The 24,922-nt window shown below is 42.6% G+C and overlaps 1 protein-coding gene across 4 annotated transcripts in view; it reads left to right on the top strand.

Annotated features, from left to right (window-relative positions):
* The window catches only part of LARP1A (LA RNA-binding protein), a 46,968-nt gene extending 23,881 nt beyond the window's left edge, over positions 1 to 23,087 (top strand). For all 4 annotated transcript variants that reach the window (XM_087390130.1, XM_087390129.1, XM_087390128.1 and 1 more), the window contains exons 12-14: positions 21,185 to 21,330; positions 21,423 to 21,527; positions 21,648 to 23,087. In XM_087390130.1, the coding sequence (XP_087246256.1) occupies positions 21,185 to 21,330; positions 21,423 to 21,527; positions 21,648 to 21,927 (531 nt within the window). In that variant the 3' untranslated portion in view covers positions 21,928 to 23,087. The remainder of the gene's footprint in view (positions 1 to 21,184; positions 21,331 to 21,422; positions 21,528 to 21,647) is intronic.
* Positions 23,088 to 24,922: the final 1,835 nt, after the last annotated feature.

Raw genomic sequence — 24,922 nt, 5'->3', positions numbered from 1 at the left:
TATGTAGGAATATAAAAGGAAGAGCTAGAAAACTAGAAAACTAGAAGTAAAAATAAGAACAAGATTGAAAGACAAAGAAGTACCTTGAGAAGAGTGTAGACAAGACACAAGCTAGATAGATAGATTGCAATGATGTGACCCATGAATATATGGGCCAAAGTACAAGACATAAAGCAAGAGTGCTTATGGGATAATTGTAGAGGTGCCACATGGCACACACTCAAGACACAAAGACTAGACTAGGGAAATAGTACACTTAGTGTGCACTTATCTCCAACACCCTCCTTAAGTGGACACTAGGAGTAAGGCAGAAAGACAAGACTAGAAGACAGACATAAAGACTGATAGATTGAGAGACAAGACAGAAGACATGACAGACAAAGATCCTGAGACACCCCTCCTCAAGTGATATCCTCATATGGGTCCACAAGGGTAGGGACAAGATGGATCTAAAACAAAACACAGTCAGATTGATAGACAAATAGACAGACAGACAAGACTAGATAGACAGAAGACTGACTGTAGACAAACAGAAAAACCAAGACACTAGAACCCCTTGACCTACATCATCGGTGGTCAAAGTGGTAGACAAGGAATATGAGGTAATCAGAAAGCCCACTTCTCATCATATGAGGAAGGAACAGCAGGATCTGCTGATGGAGATGTTGCAGCAACATGGGCTGAGGTAGATGCAGGGGCTGATGTAGAGGGTTTGGAGTAGTAGTCCCTCTCCTGGTGATTATCACGGCCACAAATGGTGCATGGATGAGCCTTGAAACAGTCCTTCTCCATATGATTAGTTTTGCCACAATGGGTGCAAGGCTTTCTTACCTTAGAACTTCCTTTCTTTGCTAAAAATGCAGTGTCAGTTACCTTTCTTTGTTGAGTTCTTTCTTCCTCTTGGAGATCCAAGAAGCCGGCTCTCTCTCCAAGAAGCAGTTTGCAGATATGAGGATAAAAAAAGACTGCTCAGCAAACTGAAAGAGACAATGCACAGTACCTTGTAGACTCTTCAAGATGAAGTGATGGCAGAGCTGAATGCAGGTTGGGTAGAGATAGACCAGCTTCAGCTCCTCCTTTGTTTCGAACAGAAAAGGTACGTCGCTGGTCAGCATGAACCTCTCTCAATGACTTTGCACTCAATCCTAAGCTTGCTAAACTTACTTGCGATATTCTCCATGCTTGTGTTGAAGTCTCTGTACTCATTATCTGAGCAATGGGGGAGAATCTGATAGTGTAGTGAGAATAGACAATGCTTATCCATCTTTTGCAATTCATTCTTCTATTTTCTTAGCATCCGCGAGTGGCTTTGTAGATGTGTTTGCAACAATCTTCCACAAACTCTTTCTTGTGAACATCTTCATTGTGAACTTCTACATGGGGTAGTTCAGAGTGCCTTGCAAACAGTGATGTAGGTTTGCTGAAATCACCAAAAGAGAGCGCATTAGTCAAAGCTTCAAATGTCACCTTTAAGTGCATAAACCTTTGCAAAAACTACTTTGAAATATGTGTAGTACCACAAAATATCTATAAATGTGAAATTACTGCAAGGATCGAGTGTCTCTCACTTTGCTATTCAAATGCATAGAAAGACCTCAATGTGTATGCGAATTGCATCCAAAGGTGGAATTCCAACGTTGAAATTGAGAGACCATCAGAACTCGGAAAAATTGCTATCCAAGCTGTAATTCTCTTTTTTGCAGATTTGAGTCCATTTTGAAGATGTTTTTGTCCATTTGAGTTGTTATCACGTGCTTGAATGTGTAAGAATGTAGTATAGAATGAACACACATTGTTTTCGTAGTTTTAGCCAGTCAAAATAACCAGTGTATGGAATTTTGCAGCACGTGCTGCATGTGTATATGTGCACACGCACACACACACATATGCGGATAGTGTACGTGCGCACACATTATGTGTAGAAACCTACAATGCATGGAAAGTTATCCATTTGTAGTAGCCCTTGTTGCACTATAAAAAGTTTGCTTCTTCTGTTGACATTAAGGGAGCTATTCTTCTTTCAATAATCCGTGCTTGTAAAAATCCATAGAGAGAGGAGTTTCAAAGTTTGTTATCCAAGTAGAAGAATGTTAGACCCCTATAGATTCTTTTACTTGGATAGCAAACTTTGTGAGTCCTTTCTCTATGGATTTTTATAGGGATAGTTTTTCCATATGTTGCCATACGCATACGGCATATAGGTATGGCAGTATGATTGGAGTATCGATCATCATACGTGACCCTAATTTTACTCAAAAAGAGAGAAAAATATACAATGTACACATTTAATTGACAGAGAGCTACAAAACATTCATCTTCAAACTTCAAACTTGTAATAATTTTAAAGTGAAGAAATTGATAAAAAAATGTTTTCATAAAGGTCTGGGAACCCCCGTTTCCCCCCCCCCCCCCAAAAAAAAAAAAGGCCAAGTATGATTGACCATACCATAGGCATATGGAATAATTATTTCATACGCATATGGTTCAACCAACTATACAAGTACGGAACCAACTATGTTTATAGGTAGGGATCGGTGGAAGAAGAAAGTCTAAATTTAGTATCTTTAAATTCAGTGTCTTTTTATGAATTACTCCCTTGGAAAGCCATAGGAAGGGCAGGCGTATCAATAGTAGTAACATGTCCTAAAGAAGGGCCAATGGAAGGAGCAAACTTTTTAGTACGGTCTAAGTTCTTGTATCACATTATAAATTGAAAAACATATTTGAATGTAGTAAGAGAAGTTTCCTTGGTTTGCACCTTTGATATTGGTAGCTCTCTCTCTTTAGAGGATGAAATATCCTTGTGTAAATTTCAGCAAAAGTTCATGATTTCTTATATAGAAAGTTTTATTTGCAATCTTTGCTAGGAGAGGTTGACTCTGCTGCAAAGACATGTGCTAGTTTCGCTATACCTTGGTTTAAATATCAAAACTTTTGTAAGTCTTTTGGATTCATTTGCAACCCATGTCTTCCTTATCTTTGTGTAGCTTGGAAGTTTCATTATAACCCTAAGAAACCTAGATTCACTACAACCGCGGGGTATTAAATTGCTTGCTAGGCTTTCTTTCATCCCTATAGTTCTAGGAAGACTTATCTAACTAATGTCTCAAGGGTTTGAGTTATTACTTCAAGGCCATGCCACCAATTATCCATGAACTTTGGAGAAATGTATTGAGAGAGGCTGATGTTCCTATAAATTGAAGATGGATTTTGAATGATTCGGTGGCAGTTATACTAGTCATAAAGTTCTTTAACTCCTATTGGAGTAGAAGAGTTGTTCATGTTGAAACATTTGATTTTACTACTTTCTATCATAATGATACATGCGAATTGTTGAGAGTTGAAAATTCAGTTTTGCATTTTGATTTTTTAGGTGAAATCTAAAAAGCATGACCTTGATTTGAAAAAAGAAAAGGTGCTAAAAACTTGTAGATGCTAGAGATGATTTTCAAGGCACTTTGTTGATGCTTACTTGAAAAGCAAGGGTCTCCTCAGATGATTTGTTCATAACTCTAGGAGATTCTTTATTCCAACAAAGCATTGGTATTTAGATGGGCACTAATTGTGATGTTTCCTTAGCAAACTTCTTGAATTCGAGTTTATGCAACAATTGATCTCTTCTAAGACTTGCTCAAATACTTCTTCGTAAACTTAGTGAGGTTAGGAGATTCATAGACCACTTATTTGTTCCAGATATTCCAAACTTAAGAATTTATGTAAAGAGATCCTAATTCTTTTAGTGAAGCAATTTATAATTAGTTTTTTGAACAAAGCATTGGTATTTTGATGGGCACTAATTGTGATGTTTCCTTAGAAAACTTCTTGAATTCGAGTTTATGCAACAATTGATCTCTTCTAAGACTTGCTCAAATACTTCTTCATAAACTAAATGAGGTTAGGAGATTCATAGACCACTTATTTGTTCCAGATGTTCCAAACTTAAGAATTTATGTGAAGAGATCCTAATTCTTTTAGTGAAGCAATTTATAATTAGTTTTGTGAAGCTAATTGCACAGCACATGGAAGCTCTTGCAGTTTCTTGGATCTTAGCGTTACTCAATCTTCTTTAGGTTTAAAAGTCGATGTTATGACATACGACAAGAACTTGAGTATTTTGTGTTGTGAATATCATAAGAATCCCTCACATTGACTAGAGCATCTTTGATATGGCTAAACCTTCCTAATTCTAAAGGTTCTATCATCTTTGCACAAGTAGTAGTGCCTTCATCTCTCAATTTAGTAATTTAATTCTTCGAAAGGGCTATAATATAAGAAAAGTAACGAAGAAATCCACTCTGTCCTACGTTATAGTGGCTATATCTTTGGGATTTCGTCTTTGGGTATCTATAGGATCAAACAACATAGAATCTAATTCAAAATGGGCCCATTCTTTTAAGTTCTTAGCTTTATTGTATTTTTGGAGGCTATTTTCTCTTAGGTACCGTTTAGTTTTGGTTTTTGCCATCCCCTTATTTTATGATTATTATTTATTAGTAACTATAAAAATAAATTAAAAAAACGACTAATTAAATAAAAATAATGATAATTATTGTCTTCTTGTGTTTGTGTCGGTGTTTCATTTGTTTTCCTATATTTGTGTTGGTTTATCATTGTTTTCTTGTGTTACCCAAGAGATTTCAGAATCTTCCGAAACCCAAATGGTAGCTTACGCTTGGGTGCTGATGAGAACACAAGCAACTCCCATTCCTCTGCTCTTTCACTTGTTGTCAAAATTTGTAAGATAGGATATGTTATAGTCTTTTGAAGGTATATATGTGCGCGCGCATGTGCGTACATTCGCATTAATGTTTCTTTTGGTTTGGATATTTAACGTAATTTAATTCTCTCTCTCTCTCTCTCTCTCTCCCTCTCTCCCTCTCATGTTGCTTTTTGTAATTTTATGCTTTATTATCTTTCATTTTGCTATCGAGGTTTTTGTTGTTTTTAAAGCTTAGTGAGCACTGGTTTTACCCATGAGATTTCGGATTTGAAAGCAGATGGTAGCTTATGTGTGGGTACTTATGAGAACATAAGTGTAGCTTTGTGTGTGTGAGTTTATTTTTAGATTTCTCATTATTCTTAATTTTGCTCAAAATTGCTTACAAACTTGGAAGATTTGGCAGAGTACGACACTCAGTGAACTTGCTTGTAGACTTGTGCAGTTAGAATAATGCTTTTTGATCTGAGAGAGAATACACAGATGTACAACCACAATATATCTCATCTATAGAATAGAAATCAGACACAAGAACCTTCAAAATATGTCCCACCACCTGCAGCAAACATATGCTGAGGTTTGGCAACACCACGAGCTCTGTTTTCTGACCTACTGCTGTGCAACCCCTCCTGGATCACCCTGTGCCTCTCTGCAGGCTTCAGTAGCTTGCTTAAGGATGAGCTTCTTTTGCTCCTCCCTCGTGCACTCACATAAACTCTCCTACTTGCTGTAGGTATGTACACTGTAGAGCCGTATATAGGCTGAGGACTGTGCATAGACTGAAATAAGAATAAGCCCCACACTGGGGCCCTCTGTCAGCCTGACCAGTCTAGGGTTAAGCGACCTGACCTAGGGCCATGTGCCTGCCGACCCACTGCCTACTGTGTTAGAAAATACCCAACAGAGGGTACACGCAGCGGAAGACTTATAGTAATGCCCAGGGGCTCACACAGTGTGCGGTGGGTGTGGAATCACAAACTTCTTTACTTATGTGCGTCATAATAGGTGTGCAGACTCATCAATAGACAATGAACCAACCAGATAGAGAAACCACCAAAATATATATTTCCGTCTACAAATATGGACACAATACAAAAGAGACAGATCCAGAGTCCCACCAATGATGTGGTCCTCTGATCTTACCACAAGGTCCTTCTCCTATCTGCTGGCTATCTCTAGACTCGAGCCCGCGTGCTCCACCTGGAGCTTCTGTAGACTTTCCGTCCAGATCACAACACCTTGCTGCCCTGAGAGACAGCCAAGGTTCAGCCCTTGAGAGCTCAGTCTGCAGCACACCTTCTACTCTCCTTCACCTCCAAGATGAGGCCCAAGAAAATGTCTTCTGGCTGCTCCTGTCTGCTGCTGGTTCTGCTGAACTGTTGGATGATTGAATGAGGCCCAATGGCCTCTTTATATAGGCCCCAAGGGGGCTGGCAAAATACCGACCAGCCTGCAGCAGACTGGCCGACCAGACTGGCCGACCAGTCTGTGGCTGGTCCAGCCCTAAAAGGGCACACAACCCAGGGCTTTTGGCCCAAACTTCCAGGGCCCTTTGGCCCTCCATTCAAGGCAAGGATCCAGCCTATATAGGGCCTGCCTTCTGCCCACTGACAGCCATATTTGCTGCTCCATATCTGGGCCTGCACATCCTGCCATATCTGCGCCTCTGCCAGGTCCTCTTCCCAGCCACGTGTCCTGCGCCGTACTCCTGTACATCCTGCTGTCCTGACCCGCCTGTACCGCGCCATCATCAGGGTCTGTTGCAGGCCCTTCACCTGCCCACTACCCTCGCCATGCTGATGCCATCTGCAGGTTCCAATCCTGTGAGGTGCTGCCCATGTGGCAGCCCCCTCTCTTTCTTCTCTCTTGGGCACATCCTACCCTAGGTCTCCCTCCCCCACGCACTCCTCATTTGGGGGCTTACAGATGGGGAGGTGACCTTTCCAACATACTGGCAATCTGTATTCCTGGCTGCCATTCTTCTGTCCCTTTTTGGCCCTGTGCCAGCACACCAATGTGCCCTTACTCCAGGGCATATGGCTGCATCTGTGCAGTCTGCATCTCTGTAAAAGATCCCGTGTGATTGCCCCAGGATTACCCGTGATTGCTCCCATATGGCAGCCTGTTCGCTGCCCACGTGGCAGTTCCTGTCAGTCTTCCTATCTACGCACATGTAGCACAACATATACCCACTGTCCAGTAGGAGTCGAGCTCCTTTGCTCTCCTCATTTGGGGGTGGTGGGGCATTGACCCTATGTTTCCAACAAATTTTCCCTTTGTTCTTTTGCTAGTCTTATGAAGGTTAAAGATAGGCATATTGACAGCCTTCCGTGAGGACTGTAGGACAACCAGCTCTGGTGGGTTTGGTGGTCCATGTGGCTGCCTCAGAAAGGTGTTTGATTGCTGCCTACATGGCAGTCTGTTCGCTGCCCATGTGGCAGTCTCTTTCACTCCCCCTACCTATGCCCTTGTGGCACAATCTACACTCAACATCTTGTAAGTTTCAAGGCCAGTTGACCTCCTCATTTGGGGGCTCACAGGTGGGGCATTGCCTTCTCCACGACACACTGTTGGCCAATACCATCTCTGTCGAAGATCTGCTTCATGAGCTCCCGTGCAAAAGCCTTTAGGAACAAGTTGAAGATATCTATACATCGTACACGAACAACAGGATCTGGTTGAGAGCACTGGTATAGTCACTGGTCCAAGTCACAAACACTCTGGAGTCTTCAAGATACACAGGCACCAACAGGTCCATCCAGTCGTCCCCATCAGAATCTAGGAGTCGACCAGATCCTGAAAAGTACCAAACTTCTGTTAGAGTTCTGTGCATCTCGTGTACTATAGGGAGTGAGGGCTTGTTCGTGGGTGTGCCCGCCTGAGATAGTTGTAGTATTCTCCCTGTAAATTAAGCAGCTAGTTGAGGGCTGTGCCAAGGCATTTAGTTAGGGTATGTAGGCATTGTTAGGGGCTGGAAAGAGGGCCTCGCAGAGGCCTGGTTAAGGGCCACATTTGGGCCAGGTTCAGCAGCTGGTGGGGACTAATCCGGCGGGTCGGGTCAACCAACCCAAACCAAGTCAGGCTAGGTCGTCCAGTCTGCTGCCGACAACCCCCCTCCCCCCAATCTTCTCTTTTCTCCAAAACATGGTTGTAAGACACGTTAAGACACGACACGTTAGACACGCTTCAGACACGAGTGTCGAAAGTGTCTTAAAGATAAGACACGTAAGACACGCCATTGTGGTTATAATAATAAATATTTAATTAATATATGTATAAGTATACAAATGTACAACTTGCTAGCATAGCTAGCTGCTAGATTCTAGAAGTACAATAAGCTACACTTAAATAATGCAAGAAGAAACAATGCACTTGTACAATGTAGTTAAGAGTCAAGACTTGTCACTCAAGTCTTAAAAGTTAAAGTTAAGACTCACGGCTGAAGAGCTCGCAAGTTTTGAGTACTTAAAGGCTTAAACTAATAATTGAATCTTGTCACATGTGACATGAATGAAAACTGCATCTCGATACATATAATTGAAAGGAAGCTTTCGACTCTCAAGACTCAAATCTCTAAAGATTCATCCTAATCTGAATCTATGAGGTCACTGCCACCGCTAGATCCAAAGTCACCATCAATGATAGCATGGCTAAGTCAAACTCAATGTGTGTTGTTACTCCCCACCCACCCAAAAAAAAAAAAAAACATGAGTGTCTTAAGGTGTCTTAAGGTAAGACACGTGTCTTAAGTGTCTTAAGTGTCTTATCATAAGACACGAGTGTCTTAACAACCATGCTCCAAAAAAATAAATAGGGCTCATTGTACCCTTATGTTCCATCTTCAGAGGTGGGGTTCCAGGCTCTGTTTGGAGCCTTCCAAGGTGCAGTGCTACCCTTGGTGTGGTCTTCCAGTTGTGGTTTTCCAACAATAAAGAGCAGAGTTTTTCCACTTACTCCTTGCAGTCTATTGCAGTTTGTTGTGCAGAATATTATTTTGCTTGTCTCAGTTCATTCTCTCTCTAGCCACATGTCTGCGTCTCTCTTTCACTCTCGTACTTTCGCTGCATTCTATGACATGGTATCAGAGCCGAAGTAATCTGAAGCCTTGGACACGAAGATAGCACTCAGGGTGGAAGGTGTTTGCTGTTGAGTTGTTGGTAGTTCGGGATGAGGAGTGGGCAGAAGGAGGTGTCTCTGAAGACAACCACCTTGCTAAGTTCCTGCAGCCTCCTCTCTCTTTTCTTTCCCAATTTCTCCCTTCATAAGAGCAAGGTCACCCCCTCGAGATCGCAAGTTTGCTAGAGATGGCTGAGAACGCCAGGAAAGTGCTTCCTATATGCCTGGTGGACTGTTTGTTGGACGGGAACAACTACAGTGTATGGAGGGTAATGATGGAGTCAGTGTTGCAGCCATATGACTTTGCTGACTTCATTGTTGTTGTAGTTATCAGGCCAGATCCAGATGGTGCAATACTAGCTCTCTCTCTCTCTACAGATCCTCACGCTCTGAATTTACCGCAGAAATACTCAGTAGAGCTCTCTCTCTCTCTCTCTCTCTCTCTCTCTCTCTCCACACTGCTAGGGCCCGGGACAACATGTCGGGCTGGACCCCCCCGAGGTATTTTATTTCTTGAAGAGAATCTGTTACAAGAGTTCAGCGTAGAGCTGTCTGATCATAAAAATCCAAAACGTGAATCCTTACAAGAGCTTCAAGCTCATTTCAAATTGGCAACATGCCACTTGTCTAAAATCTAGACTAAGTCCTATTACATGCCACTAAGGGCCATTCTGGAGTCTTCAAAGCACTTGGTCACACGAACCGCCTCCTAGATGCTTGTTAGGCTTCAGTAGCGTTTAGGAAAAATAACTCTTGCTAGTACCTGCAACAATTATTTAAAGTGCACCACCATGGCACCCATTAATTGTTAGCGCTTTGCATACAAATAACACACTGTGGACTAATTCTAGTCACGGTGGGCGTCCCCACTGAATACATGTGCACACCTAAACAAATATAAAAATATATATTTATTCTCTGGTTGACCGGAGTCAACACTCTTGATTATAAGTAAGGAGCTTTGACCAAGGGTCGAGGCGCCTTAATTATAGCCAAGTCTCTCCAACCGAAGTTGGCACAACTCTCCAACCGAAGTTGGCACATCTTGGTTAACCGTGGTTAACCCTCTTGGCGCATGCCAAGTCTCGTTGACCGAAGTCAACACTCTCTGACCGTAGTCAGCTTTGTAGTTCTCTGGTTAACCGCAGTTAACCCTCTTGGTAATAAACCAAGTCTTCCTGACCGAAGTTAGGTTTACTTGATTAGAGTCAAGTATCTTTGACCGTAGTCAATCCTTTGACCATTAAAAGAACTCTTTGACCATAATTAACACATATAAAAGTCTTTAATTATGATCAAATAAATGGTCAACTGTACTTTGACTTAGGATATTTACATTGTGGTGACATCCCCTCGGCTTCTATTCATTTGACCTCAACTGAAAAGCTTCCTTGTAAACATCCAAAAGCTGTGGATGGTCGGATAACATGTCTTCGTCCATCCACTTGGCATCTAATGCCGTATAATTCTTGAATTTTACAAGATACCTGTAAAACTCCTTGCCCTGAGGGCCTTTACGTACAGTATGGTACACAATTTGCTATGGCTGAAGGACCTCCTCTAGCTCATCCACTTCTGGTGGATCCTCTGATACTGGTTCTGTAGGCTCTGGTCCTTGGAATTTCTTTAGAAGACTCACATGGAATGCATTGTGAATCCTCCAATGCTCTGGCAATGCTAACCTGTATGCAACCTCATTTATTCTTTCTGTAACCCTGAAAGGGCCATAGTATCTGGGAGATAACTTTGCATACACTTTCTGTTCGCCTTTAAACTTGCGGAGCCTAGCTTTTTCAAACTTCAAAAGTACCCAATCCCCTTCCTTGAGATCTAACTGTCTCCTATGCTTATCTGCAGCTCTTTTATGTTTCTCTTGAGACCTTTTGATTTCTGTCCGGACTTGGCTGTAAGCTGTCCGGAGGTCTCTCACAAACTAATCAGCTGCAAATATTTCATCTTTGGTCCTCAATATAGGTGGCAAAATCACCTTCCCATAAATGACCTCAAAGGGGGCTTTCCTTGTAGAGCTTTGTACTGTATTATTGTAAGCAAACTCTATCAATGGTAGGTACTTTTCCCAGTTTGAACCTTGGTCACCCACGTAGCATTTCAGCATATCTAATGCTGTAGAATTTGCTACTTCACTTTGACCATCTGTCTGGGGATGGAAAGAAGAAGAAAAATTCAAATTCGTCCCCATGTTATCAAATAAAGCTCTCCAGAATAGATTGGTCATTCTGGGATCTCGATCACTAACAATGGACTTAGGCATACCATGATGCTTAAAGATCTGTGCCATAAAAAGCTTAGCCACATGATCTGCCTTTATGGTTTTGCGAACTGGAATGAAATGAGCTTGCTTGCTGAATCTATTAATGATAGTCCAAATCCCATCATTCCCTGACTTTGATCTTGGCAAATCAAAAATAAAGTCCATTGTAATACTTTCCCATGGTGCCTGAGGCACGGGAAGAGGCATAAGTAGGCCAGGTGCCTTCTGTCTGCCATACTTCACTTTCTGACACGTAAGGCATTCAGTAACAAACTGATGTATATCTTTCCGCATCCCTGGCCAAAAGAAATACTTCTCTAGTGCTAGAGTTGTTGCTGTAATTCCTCTGTGTCCAGCATAGGGAGGTGCATGGCATTCCTCCAAAATCTTTTTCCTCATCTCCTGGGTGATGCATAGGCAATCATCTTTCATTAGATACCCATCTTTCAGGGAATAGTGACTGGTGGATTGCCCCTCTTGCATTTGTTGTAAAATCTCACCAAAATCTGCATCACTAGCATATTGCTCTCTCATGCCTTCCAGGTCTTGATGATAAGCAATAGTCACATTATTGACCTGGGGTCTTCGGGACAAGGCATCTGCCACTTTGTTCCGAATTCCTGGGGTATGGATTATCTGAAAATGATACATTGACAGCATGTTTGCCCATTTCATATGCTTCTCGGAAAGCTTGGTCTGAGTCAAAAAGTATCTCAGACTTTGGTGATATGTTTTAACAATAAAATCTGCACTCAAAAGATAGTGCTTCCATGTATGGATGGCATGAATTACAGCCAATAACTCTTTCTCGTAGATTCCCAAATATCTTTCAGCATCACGCAATCTTCGGCTCTCGTAGGCTACTACATGTCCATTCTGATGTAATGCAGCCCCAACACACTCTCCACAAGCATCGCAATCAACATCAAAAGGTTGATAAAGATCCGGGACTACAAGAATAGGCTCTGTAGTCAACTTCTCCTTGAGTATATTGAATGCTTTCTTCTGTGATATTCCCCATGTGAAGGCTGCATTTTTCTTAGTAAGGTCATGTAATGGAGCTGGGATATCAGCAAAATGCCTGATAAACCTTCTGTAGTAAGAACACATGCCTAGGAAACTTCGAACTTCATGCACAGTTTTCAGCTCTGGCCATTCCTAAATGGCACGGATCTTTGCTGGATCCATCTGTATCCCATTCTTGGATATTATGTGCCCCAGATAAGATAATGGATTTCTTCCAAGAAGAATTCACTTTTCTTGCTGTTTGCATAGAGCTGATGATTTCTCAGCTCTTGAAACACTATAGCAAGATGTTCCCTGTGCTCTTCCTCTGTCTTTGGAAAGACTAGGATATCATCAAAGAAAGTACTCGTGAAATGCCTGTACTTTCGGAAGATGCGATCCATCATTCTATTGAATGTGGCTGGAGCATTTGTCAACCCAAAAGGCATCACTAAGTATTCATACAACCCGAATGTAGTGCGGAATGCTGTCTTGTGCACATCCTGAGGCTGTATCCTCACTTGGTGATAGCCACTCTTTAAGTCTATCCTGCTGAAAATTGAAGCTCCATTTAACTGATCCAACACATCATCAATGCGCGGAATAGGGAATCTATTCTTGATGGTCATTTTGTTCAGTGTGCGGTAATCGACGCACATACGGAATGAACCATCTTTCTTCTGTACTAGCAGTACAGGGGAACAAAAAGGAGACGAGCTGGGCTGAATCAGCCCTTTGGACAGCAAGTCTTGTACCTGAGCCATAATCTCCTCTCTCTGAGTCGCACTGACTGTATAAGGTGGTCTGTTTGGTGGCTCACTACGAGGCATTAACTCTATCTGATGATCTTCTTGTCTCTCTGGGGGTAACTCCCCTGGCAAAGCATCGGAAAAGCAATCTTTAAAGTTTACAAGAAACTGAAACTTATCTTTGTCTGCATCATTCATTTCAGCATGCATATCATTCTCTTTTTCTTTTACAAAGACCATGTACGCGGAAATTGCAAACTTTATTGCTTTACCACATGTAACATCAGATACAATGGGGAGAGTAACTTGGAGAATGCAGACTTTTCTGTACCGAATGCAGCATCAAATTGCTTGATGAACTGAAATGCTTTGTCTGTATGACCATACTGTCCATTGTAGGTCATAAACTTGACAGATTTACCTCCCTCTTTGAATTCCTTGGTCTCTCTGGAAGACTTTCTCTTCCTAGACTTCTTGTGTTTCCTTCTTTTCCTGAATGGTTTATCTGATAAAGAAGAAGAAGATACAGAAGTCGAACTCGGGGTAGACGGTGATGGACTAGGAGATTGGTGATGATACCTCGATCTCTTCCTGCTATGGGACCGTCCCCTATAAGATCTCTCTTTTTCTGGCTATACACGAGAGAGTGCCTCTGGCATTGGCACGTCATATACTGCATTAGGCATAGCTTTTGCTCGAAACAAATGCTGAGCCCTTGGATCCTTTCTGAGATTTTCCATCTCTTGTATACGAGTGCGTACCATCTGTTCAAATTCTTGCTGAGTTTGTTGCACACTTCTCTGATTTGGATGCGCATCCCTATCTTGTGAATCCCACTGGATAGGTGATTGAGCCATCTTCTTACAACTCGTCTGAGATCTGCAAATTTCTCACGCACACACTGTGTATGCAACTGATGCACGCTGCCTTGGCTTTTCAAAGATAAAATTTACCTCAACAAGAGGTGTCTTGCATTCACAATCTATGCCAGTACTGGCTGTCAATTCAAGGCATATACCCACACAGTTGCCAAAGCATCAACAACTATATTGCCCCTTTTCTGGCTACTGCAAATGACTTCAAAAAGCATTTGTTTTTCCCTCTTTTCACTGCTCAAAGGCATGCATACTCTTTTTCTGCAAATCTCTGTTTTCTCTGCTTTTCTGACAGTAAAAGTCTGACAGGCAGGTGAAATCTGCTAGCAGAAACAGTCTCTGCAACTGTCCCTTTTTTTTTTTGGGTGGGAAACAGTAACCAGATGAAGTAACTGACTGGTTACTCTAATCAGATTGATTGGTTCTGGTCTGGTTAGTCTGCAACTAGACTAACTAGACTGGTCACAGTCTAGTTACAGTGACCAGATTGGTCTGGTTGGGTCAACTAATTGGACCTCTAACCAGTTTACTAACCAAGGTTAGGTTATATAAACCCATGTTCTGCCACATCAGCTACTTGTCTGCCACGTGTCAATGCCACGTGAGCATCTGGACTGGCTGCCACGTGTACTGCCATGTCAGCACCACAACTGTACATTGCCACGTCGGCTTGCACGTGTCAGCGCCACGTCATCATGCCTGCTTACATGCGTGCCACGTGTACGCCCTGGCTGAACACCTTGGCCACATCAGCAGAGATCCTCCCGGCTGCCACGTAAGCCTAAGGTTTCAAACCTTAGCTTGGCCGGTCGACGTCGTGCATCGCGGGAGCCTTCTGGAGACCATCCGTCGTCGCCGGGCCTTCTGCGTGAACCTAACCATCCCGAGCATCCGCAAGCACTCAGCACTGTGGTCATCGCCAAACGAAACACACACACAGGTGAACACGCAACCGAAAATCGCCCGCACGCTTTTGGATTGCATACGCAGTTCAGCGGGCTGCTTAGGCTATGGGATTGGCGGGCATTGCGCTCAGACGGAAGGGATCCATTAGAATTTTTTTTTTTTTGACCACGACCAAGCCTTGGAAGTTGGGTTACCACACGGCCTTCTCCCTAAGAGCACGTCAACTGTCTATCAACGAAACGCTCCATCAGCGCTCGACTCTGGTATCACCCTCCTTACGCTCCCGTCGCCAATCTTATGTACAACCTCTAGCACTGAGCACCGATCGGAAGTTTTGCACTTGACAGAATTCTCACGTCTTCCGGTGCCTTGTCACACCTTGCTTTCCATCACCCGTCCGTCCAGAGATGGCATGAATCCTTATTCTTGCACCTCCTTGCCTAAGCTACTACTTAGATCGTCAAAGGCTTGAAAAAGCCTTGAATCCTGCTCTGATACCAATGCAATACTAGCTCTCTCTCTCTCTACAGATCCTCACGCTCTGAATTTACCGCAGAAATACTCAGTAGAGCTCTCTCTCTCTCTACACACTGCTAGGGCCCAGGACAACATGTCGGGCTGGACCCCCCCCAAGGTATTTTATTTCTTGAAGAGAATCTGTTACAAGAGTTCAGCGTAGAGCTGTCTAATCATAAAAATCCAAAACGTGAATCCTTACAAGAGCTTCAAGCTCATTTCAAATTGGCAACATGCCACTTGTCTAAAATCTAGACTAAGTCCTATTACATGCCACTAAGGGCCATTGTGGAGTCTTCAAAGCACTTGGTCACACGAACCGCCTCCTAGATGCTTGTTAGGCTCCAGTAGCGCTTAGGAAAAATAACTCTTGCTAGTACCTGCAACAATTAATTAAAGCGCACCACCATGGCACCCATTAATTGTTAGCGCTTTGCATGCAAATAGCACACTGTGGACTAATTCAAATACGGTGGGTGTCCCCATTGAATACTGTGCACACCTAAACAAATATAAAAATATATATTTATTCTTTGGTTGACTGGAGTCAACACTCTTGATTATAATTAAGGAGCTTTGACCAAGGGTCGAGGCGCCTTAATTATAGCCAAGTCTCTCCAACCGAAGTTGGCACAACTCTCCAACTGAAGTTGGCACATCTTGGTTAACCGTGGTTAACCCTCTTGGCGCATGCCAAGTCTCGTTGACCGAAGTCAACACTCTCTGACCGTAGTCAGCTCTGTAGTTCTCTGGTTAACCACATTTAACCCTCTTGGTAATAAACCAAGTCTTCCTGACCGAAGTCAGGTTTACTTGACTAGAGTCAAGTATCTTTGACGGTAGTCAATCCTTTGACCATTAAAAGAACTCTTTGACCATAATTAACACATATAAAAGTCTTTAATTATGATCAAATAAATGGTCAATTGTACTTTGACTTAGGATATTTACATTGTGGTGACATATGGAGAGGATCTTGGGCTCATGGATCGGAAGGAGTGGGAAACCTTGGGGACAGCTGTGGGATCAAGTCAATGCCAATACATTCCTTACATGACGCTGGCCAAAGGATTTTGGGAACATTTGGCATCTCTCTACGACAGGATATCGCCCATAGAGCACGTCCCTGTGGAAATGCAGATGTGTGTGCGAAACCCCTCAAAGTCTGCAACCATGTGGAAGTACATCAACAAGCGACAAGCTCTTCAGCAGGAAGTCCTTCAAGCTGGGGAGGAGATATTGTCGGAGGATATGGCCATCACATCCCAACTTTTCCTTGCAGTACTCAGCGTTGTACTCATCCTCGATTGCCAGGGGGGGATTCAACACTCCCGTGGAAGGAGGCCGTGCCGATGGTGTTGGACCAGGAGGAGTGGCTCAACAACCCTACACAGGGTAGAGGATTGGCAGCCTTGGCCACCCTGCAATTAAACGGGTGAAGTAACGACAAGAAGGGTACATGAAAGTCTTCAGAAAAGAAGTTTGATGTGATTGTGAGGCCTTGAAAGCAAATCGGTTCTGTGACCATTGTGGCAAGAAGGGCCACTACTGGAGGAAGTGCATGAGCAGATGGTAGTGGTTCCTTTGCTGCAGCCTTGACAACCCTAGCATATGTATACGTGGAGATCATGGACGCCAAAGTTCCATCTTCTTCAAGTAAGGAGGCAGCAGATCACAGCGTAGGTAAGTTGCGGGAGTGGATTGTGGACGGTGTTGCTTCTAGACATGTGGTCAACCCGTGGTCTTGTTGCATTTCGAGGACGACTCCTTTCTGAGAGCAGTTCCAAGACCTTCGATGGCGGTTAGGTATTGGCTGCATTGGTGATAGTCCACTATACCAGTACCCATGGATCAGGAGCAATCTCATGGAACAGCAAGGAGCAGCCAGTTGTGGCCTTGTCAATAATTGAGGTGGAGTACCGAGTTTCCTATGGAGCAGCATACAAGATGGTGTGGCTTCGAAGGCTACTTGGCGAGGAGGCAAGTACGATGAAGGACATGAAGCCTCTTCAATGTGGGTTTGATGTGACATCCAGGAGCTGCGAGGGGGTGTAAGAGTTCTGAGCATCTCCTGTCTATACTATAGGGAGTGAGGGCTTCTTTGTGGGTGTGCCTGCCCGAGGTAGTTGTAGTATTCTCCCTGTAAAGTATGCAGTTTGTTGGGGGCTGTGCCAGGGCCGCATTTAGCCAAGGTGTGTAGGCATGGTTAGGGGCTGAAAAGAGGGCCTGGCAGAGGGCTGGTTAGGGGCCTTATTTGGACCAGGAAAGCAGCTGGATGGGGCCAGCATTGTATGGTGCCTGTTTAGAATGTGTGTTACACACATGATGGCCTCAAGTCAAAATTTGTGAGGTATATGTTTACCCTTTACCTTTTATCTTACCATCCCAATCAAGGTCTGATCTTCCTTTCAGCAACACCATTCATCGGTGGTATAGTGATGCTTTATCTCCTTTTTTTACCGAGTATGCTTTGAATGCATCTGACATATATTCCTCCCTCTATCTGTACGGAGGGTCTGTAGTATGTGTTGCGGACCGGTGACAGTATGTGATTACAACCATTTGCAACAAAATCCTGATAACACTTAAGTCCTTCAAACTTTCATGTAGCTCCAAATTCTGGAGCTCCTTCTTGAGAAAAGAAACTCTTGCCTCATTCTTGCCTTCATACATTGTCTCAAGAATCTCACATGCATGTTGTAAAGGCCTGCATGAACGGATGCCAGGAAGGATGATTTGACTGACATAGATAACATAACGTGAGTCCCACCTCTGATCTTGTGTGGGAGTTGGATGCCTAGTAGCTTGCTGTCCACCTCTGGATGGTGTGACACGTGCAATGTCTACGGGACGAGGTTCATCCCCATTGACATGTTTTTATAAAATTTGCAACAATTAACAAAATTTTGACTATAAAACTCTGAGTAGTTTGTTTTTTCCAACTTGTCCTTCCGTGCCAAAACCCCAAACACATCTCCTTCTTGCTAATTCATTATCTTGCAAACAAAATGCTGCAGTCTGTCCAAAAAGTCTGACTCACACTAACTCGAGATGTTGTAAAAGCTGACTTGAGTCTACACTGTAAGTCTCCAAAATCTCTGTCAATGTAGTATGAAATTTAAATAGTGGTATGTGATCTGCATAGGAACCTTCAGTGAAGCTCTGTGATAGCGTTTTTGTACGTCATCTTGATCCTAGACTACGAAGTAGATCTTTGTCAAAGTAGCGGTGGGCAGCTACACGGGTGTTGCTATATGGTACCTTGGTGAATTGACTCTCTGCAATGAAGAAAGAAGGCGGCGGCATCAATCGGTGTGGCAACGCATACGCTATTGTACAACGCTCTGACGAAGAAGCTTCCTTGGATGATGGAAGTTATATGGCGGCTTGTCTGTGTTTTGTGCCATGAAAGGTTGCATAAACATGTGCCACTCCCACCATCGCACACTAGGCCGGCTCTTGTCTTCACCCATCAAGCTTTATTTCTTGAAAGGAAGATCTTTTGATAGAGTACTTCTTTTAAAGGAGGACTAGCTTAAGCTCGTAGGGGACTAGTGCTCTAATTTAAATGTTGGGTTTAGGGATGAGAAGAGAACACTAAAAGGTGGAGTTATATTGAGAATGTAGGAGTTGTGTATTAGAATAACCAAAATTAGATTACATCCTCTGAGTGTGAAGCTATTTGGTTGCCTTTGTTTTCAAGGATCTACATAAGCCACCATAGTGGTTCGTATGCCTATCCCTAACTTTGGGGAGGAGGGGATGCTGTATGGGGCTAACTATCCTATATGAAAGATAGAGATACGGAGTGACGTGGTGGCAAGGACTTTATGGGAGGTTGAGACCAAGCCACAAGTTTCAGATGGATGCATTGAGCAAAGCGATGAAGCTGCAGCTCTAATGGATGTCAGTGCTCAAGACCTATCCAAGATCATCATGATGACTATAGATTTGGTACTCTACACATTCAATTTACAAGCTAGCTATTCCAAAAAAAACTGGTAAGCTGAAAGATTACATCAAGAGAAAATCTCCATGTAGGACAAATATACATCATGATCTATGCATCGAGTTTACAGACAATCGAAGAGCGAAGCTTCAAAGAACAATGGAAGAAAACAAAAGTAGAAAAAACTGGATCACCAAAGACTCGGTGGTTTCTAGCTTTCTAGAGAGTCCAAAGTGCCCAATAACGAGCCCAGGTAAAGAACAACTCGAAATCCGGGCTTCGAGGATAAATCCCAAACAGCCAGAAAAGCTTGTTAAAAGAAGCCTGAGAAAATCTCATTCTCAATCTGTGCCAAAGGATGCCCAAGAAGCTCCGTGTCTCGGGGCAATGCCAAAAGATACGAGATACAGATTCCCTCGGAGCTAAACACCCACGACAAATAGCTGGAGCAATACGTTTGCATGATAAAAGCTGTCTAGATAGAACAACCCCCAACAGAACACGCCATAGAAAGACCTGTTGTCGTAATGGGACCTTGGAGTGCCAAATCTGTTTCAATTGTTTTCTCCACCATTTTACCGGACATGCAAACACCAAATCTGATTGGCCCTGTCCAACACCCATGGTGGTGACAGCAGACTTTATATAAAGATGAGACTGTTATATGAGACATCTTCAAAGGATGAATGGACGAGTGTATAGGGAGAAGAGTCCAATGGTGAAGCTTATCTTGAAGTTCTAAAGGCAGTACTAGCTGAAATGGCTGAAGCATCCGAGTAATGACCTGCCATACAAGATGATAGTGCATTCCCAAACCATATTTTGCAGCAGCCAAAGGGAAGGATAAAAGAGTGCCATCATCATGAATGACATCTGTCACAGATGAAATCCCTTTTGAGAGATGCGAGAGAATATGTTTTCAATCCAAAAACATTTGAGTAACGATAGGGCAACCTTTAATCTTGCCTACAATACTGCCCAACAGAAAATCCCATTGAGTTGCCAATGGCCAAAAGGAGTAGTAGTAAGTAGCGCATCATTGCAGCCCAAGGGTGATTGCCGTGTAGAAACTGTAGCATCATTTTCCCTTTATGAGCCAGAATGTGCACATGAATGTTGAGAATGCTGAACCCCCCTTGCAATTTTGGCAAACATAGCAGCTGTACTGGAAGCAAGTGCAAGCTTTCTTGCCATGCTTTGAACGCCAGAAAATTTCCATAATGGCGGACATAAAGGATGTAAGATCTCTCAATTCTGAAATATGAGCATGTCACCATTGACTCTTGAATGTACAATGATGTGTCATTAATTTTTAGAATTAGTAATATGTTTCAAGAATCAAATTTCAAGTTCTCACTTCTCAGTGACATATCAAACGTCTGTGCACTATGTTTCATGAGTTTTTTCCAAGTATTGGAGCACTGGTGGTAATAATCTAGAATGTTTTGATTTTTTTTTGAAAAAAAATAAAAATTAAATACCACATTATGCATGAAACGTTTTTACAGACGTTTCAGGTTTGCCCCGAAACGTTTCCGAACTCCGAAACTTGTTTCGAAACCTGCCATTTCAAAACTGCGCACCTGCTATGAGACACACACACACACACACACGCAAGCACGCACACACATATACATATACATATACATATGCATATAGACTCAACTTTTAGAAAATCCAAAGAACTTGCTATCATTTTGAAACATATGAACAGAAGAGGCCCTAACAATGGTTAGTATGGGATACTCGATGAAATTTCCAAAAATTTCTGGATGAGCAGAAAATGGGATTAATACTGTGTAGACTCAATCTTGAATACTCGAATGCGTGAAAACTGTAATGGATACATTTTTAGAATTGTCACCACCATCAGGGCGATGTGAAATATCTGTTTGCACGAATGATGCTATCTTCAAAGAGATTCCGTTCTCTAGGCAGTAAATAGTCTTTCTGGGTTTTTCTGGTTACTTTAGCCTTGTGTGCTGAGATAGTGTTGTGTGCTACACAGGGTTAGGGAACTGACAGTCGTGCAGATTGCTGTGGGTTGCTTTAAGGTTTGATTTTGTGAAATGTGCGCAGGAAATGAATACCCTTTTTCGTTTCTGGTCATATTTCTTACGGTCACATTTTAATGAGTCAATGTACAAGGAGTTCTGGCATCTCGCAGAGGAAGATGCTGCTGCAAAATATAACTACGGTATGGAGTGCCTGTTCCGATTTTACAGGTGAGTCTCTTTGTGGGTATACGTATCTTATTTGGAACTTGGAAGGCAGGAAAATGCTGCTGTTATGAAACTCTGATATCTTGTCTGTGCAGCTATGGTTTAGAGAAGAAATTCAAACAGGAACTCTATGATGATTTTGAGCATCATACTTTGGAGACATACAAAAGGGGAAACCTCTATGGCCTAGAGAAGTACTGGTAAGTTACCCCCTTTGGGCATAAGCTTGCATAATTTCTTAGGTTGACTGGTAGACAACGGGGAGAGCATGTGTTGTTTGGATTTAATGGACGAGTTAAAGCTGTGAAGTGTTTCTGCAGGGCTTTCCATTTTTACCGGAAACAGAAGGACGACACGCCTGTAAAGAAGCACCCAGAGCTGGAGAGGTTGCTGGCTGAGGAGTTTCGTAGTCTAGAGGATTTTCAGCGTGCAAAAGAGAAACTTGCAAATGAGAGCTCTGGGAAAGATGGGTCCTTTAGTGCTGCAAGTGTAGATCTACTTGAGCATGGAGCTAGTGAAGAAGCAAGTTCTATTCTGGTTACCCGCCCATCTCCAGTTACCATTAGCACTGCTTCAACAGCATCAATAACTGTGTCGTAGCATAGCTGGTCTTTTGATGTGGCCTTGATATATATATGTATTCCATTCCTTTTCTGGAGTTGAGGGCACATTTCTCAAAGACTTGAGCTAAGCTTGAGAAGAACAGATACAAATGTATCTTGAGAGGCTTTAGGTGCCCTTGAGTGGGCATCCAGAGGCACTGTGCTTCTGAGGTTGTTGCAAAGCCCTTTTTTCAATGGAAGAGGTTTTCAGAGTCATAACCCTTGCTGCTTGCGAAAATTGTTTAATTGAGGCTCTCGAAGCTTGTTTTGAGAGATGAAGGTGATTAGGTGACTGATGGTGCCTTTTCACTCAGAGAAAAAACCAGCAAGATGGGAGACTGTCTAGATTGGTACAGACTTTAATTCATATCGGAAGACAGTGCGAACACGATTTCAAAAACGGGAAAAAAATAAGTTCAGGTCAATTTTGGTTTTCAAAGCTTCCTCTAGTTCTGTGGAATCTATGTGTAGGATCTATTCTTGAGGATGTAATGGGTTGTCCTTTTGAGTTGAAAAGAAAATATGGGAATCATTTATGCCCAAATAGCCATCATTCTGTTTGTTCTTTATATAAGCTAATGTTTGACGTTGTACAAATGAGATGAGGCAGACAAACATTCATGGCATTTTATATTTGCTAGACAGTGTGACCCCAGGAGAAGTGTTGATGATCCAAGGTGATAGAAAAGTTAGGTATGGTTGACCGTCAACGGTGGCCCTACGAACCTTCGTCAATATTTAAGCAACAATCATGTGTGAAAGGGTTATCAGGTGGGAATCATCAACAAAGACGATACATGAGAGGAGCAACTCCGACATGTTATGCCAGTTTGGTAGAGTAGTCCTCAAGAATTGTCTTACTGAGCAGCTGTCTTGTATGTATATTCTTACTCGGTTTCAACGTAGCATGATGGCAGTTTATTTACTTGGTAGATATGTCAAGGAGCCATGCTACCATGCCTTGTGCCTGCTCATGTTATCTTGATTTTTTCAGAGGGATCGTTGAAACTTGACATACACTGCTATCTTTAGATTTGACATGGTGCAATACAGTCTGAGCAGAATAAAGCTTACTTGAGTGGAACACTGAACTGGATGTGAATATTGTATGAACCATGGACGTAATGGCACCCTTTTTTGCAGTTGCTTGAGATAATCTTTCACACGGAGACAACAGAGATAGTTGACTTTGCTACATGACTAGTTCACTTTCCTGGAAGCCATGTCTCAAGGGACCAATCTTTATAAATTTGATTACTTATACTGCAGTGACTGGTGTGGGGCCACTAAGCAATAGTTAGGACGTGATAGGCTTTTGACTCTTTGCTGTAGCTAATGAAGATAATTTCTACTTTCAGGATCTAGCTTGGTCCTGGTATCCTTGGGAACATGCACCCAAGCATTAGAATAAAAAACTATCAAATGCATATGCCTCGAGGTGTCTTCCATTCGATTGCTCTTGTTGAGGATGTGGACAGCTGCATTGACTATGTCGCCCAAAAAGGTTCTCAGAAGATTCTTTACTCTGAGCATGCTCAAACCCATTTTCATTATTGTACGATTCTTCCACTCAACGACCCCGTTCAGCTGGGATGTCCTTGTTGTCAATTGTCACGTGATCTTGTGCTCCTTGCAGTATTCGTTGAACTTGTTTAATGTAAACCGTCCCCATTTGTTCATTTTGTACATCTAGAATTTCATTCCAATCTTATTCTCTACTTTTGCTTCCATGCTTTGGACTCGTCTAAAGATCGAGACTTCTTGGATAGTCAGTACACCCACATGATTGCAAAAGTCGTGTAAAAAGTAGGGAAGGACATTGAATCCATACATATTTGCTAAGTGGCCCTGTTTGTGGTCTCCATTGGGAGTGGGCTCAATGTTGCTTTGCCCTTGATGCAATCCCTATAGACCTCCTAGCCATTGGCAAGCTGTGGGAATTCATCCAACATCTCGCCTTTGTTTGAGTAGTTGATTTGTCCGAGTTGTGTATGTTGAGCCCTTCTCCTTTGCTTCCTCCAGCGATTACCTTGTTGGTCACCTTGGGCACCACGTCTTCATCAAAGGTGTCGTGCATGCCTTTCCTCACTAGATGACTAACACAAAAAGCAACTTCTTGCACAAGTCAAGCACATAGAGGACATTAGTCAATACCTTGTCATAGCTGCAATTATCCTCCATTGTGACACACGTCTGTCTTGATAGTGATGACGATGGCCTTGTTCCAATTTTTAAGTCTTCGATAAGTGTTTCAAAGCTCCACTATTGGTATACAACTCATCACCATCTAGAGTTGCTGAATTGTTGTTTCAAAGCTCCTCTATTGGCATACAACTTGTTACCATCTAGAGTAAGAGTGTTCAAGTGTTGGAATCTTCTCCATGATTTTGGCCATGAATAGTTCCTCCTTAACATAAGTGAATTTTGTCTTGGACTAAACATTCTTGTCCTCTTGATTTGCCCTCTACTTCCGGCAATCCTTTGCGAAGTGTCCCAATTTCTTGCAGTAGAAGTACTTTATCTTAAATCCTCACTTGTCCACTTTTGAGTCTTCCACCACTTTTGAGTCCTCATCAAACAGGGCCTTACCCTTGCATGCTCCTTTTGCAAGGAAGGCCTTGTTGTTAGATCCTTCGAAAACTTTCTCAAGCTTCTTTGTGTCAAAGGAGGGGCACTAGCTCTTCAAAAGTAATTGGTTCGTGTTGTTTCCTTGTTGCGATCATTGTGGTGACAAAACCCTTGTATCTTGAGGAAGCATGCTCAGGACAAGCTTGGCTTTTTGAGAAGATTTCGTTCTTAGAGCAATCGTTGAAAGTTGGTTTTGACTACCTTCATTTTAGTGTTGTAGTCTTGTATATGACTCCCCACATTCATTAGATTTTCATCCCAAGGTCAAGGACATAGGCACATTGTTTATATCATACATGTGTCTTAGATAGTGTAGGCTTCAAATGCCATCTGTGCAAGTCGAATGTGTTGTAAGATGGGAGTCT

The sequence above is a fragment of the Dipteris shenzhenensis genome, chromosome 19 (assembly GCF_047967505.1).
Source record: "Dipteris shenzhenensis isolate YYH24624 ecotype China chromosome 19, Dip_SZ_1.0, whole genome shotgun sequence".
In the NCBI taxonomy this organism is placed as follows: domain Eukaryota; kingdom Viridiplantae; phylum Streptophyta; class Polypodiopsida; order Gleicheniales; family Dipteridaceae; genus Dipteris; species Dipteris shenzhenensis.
Note: the sequence above shows the minus strand (reverse complement) of the source record. Positions and strands in the feature narration are given on the sequence as shown.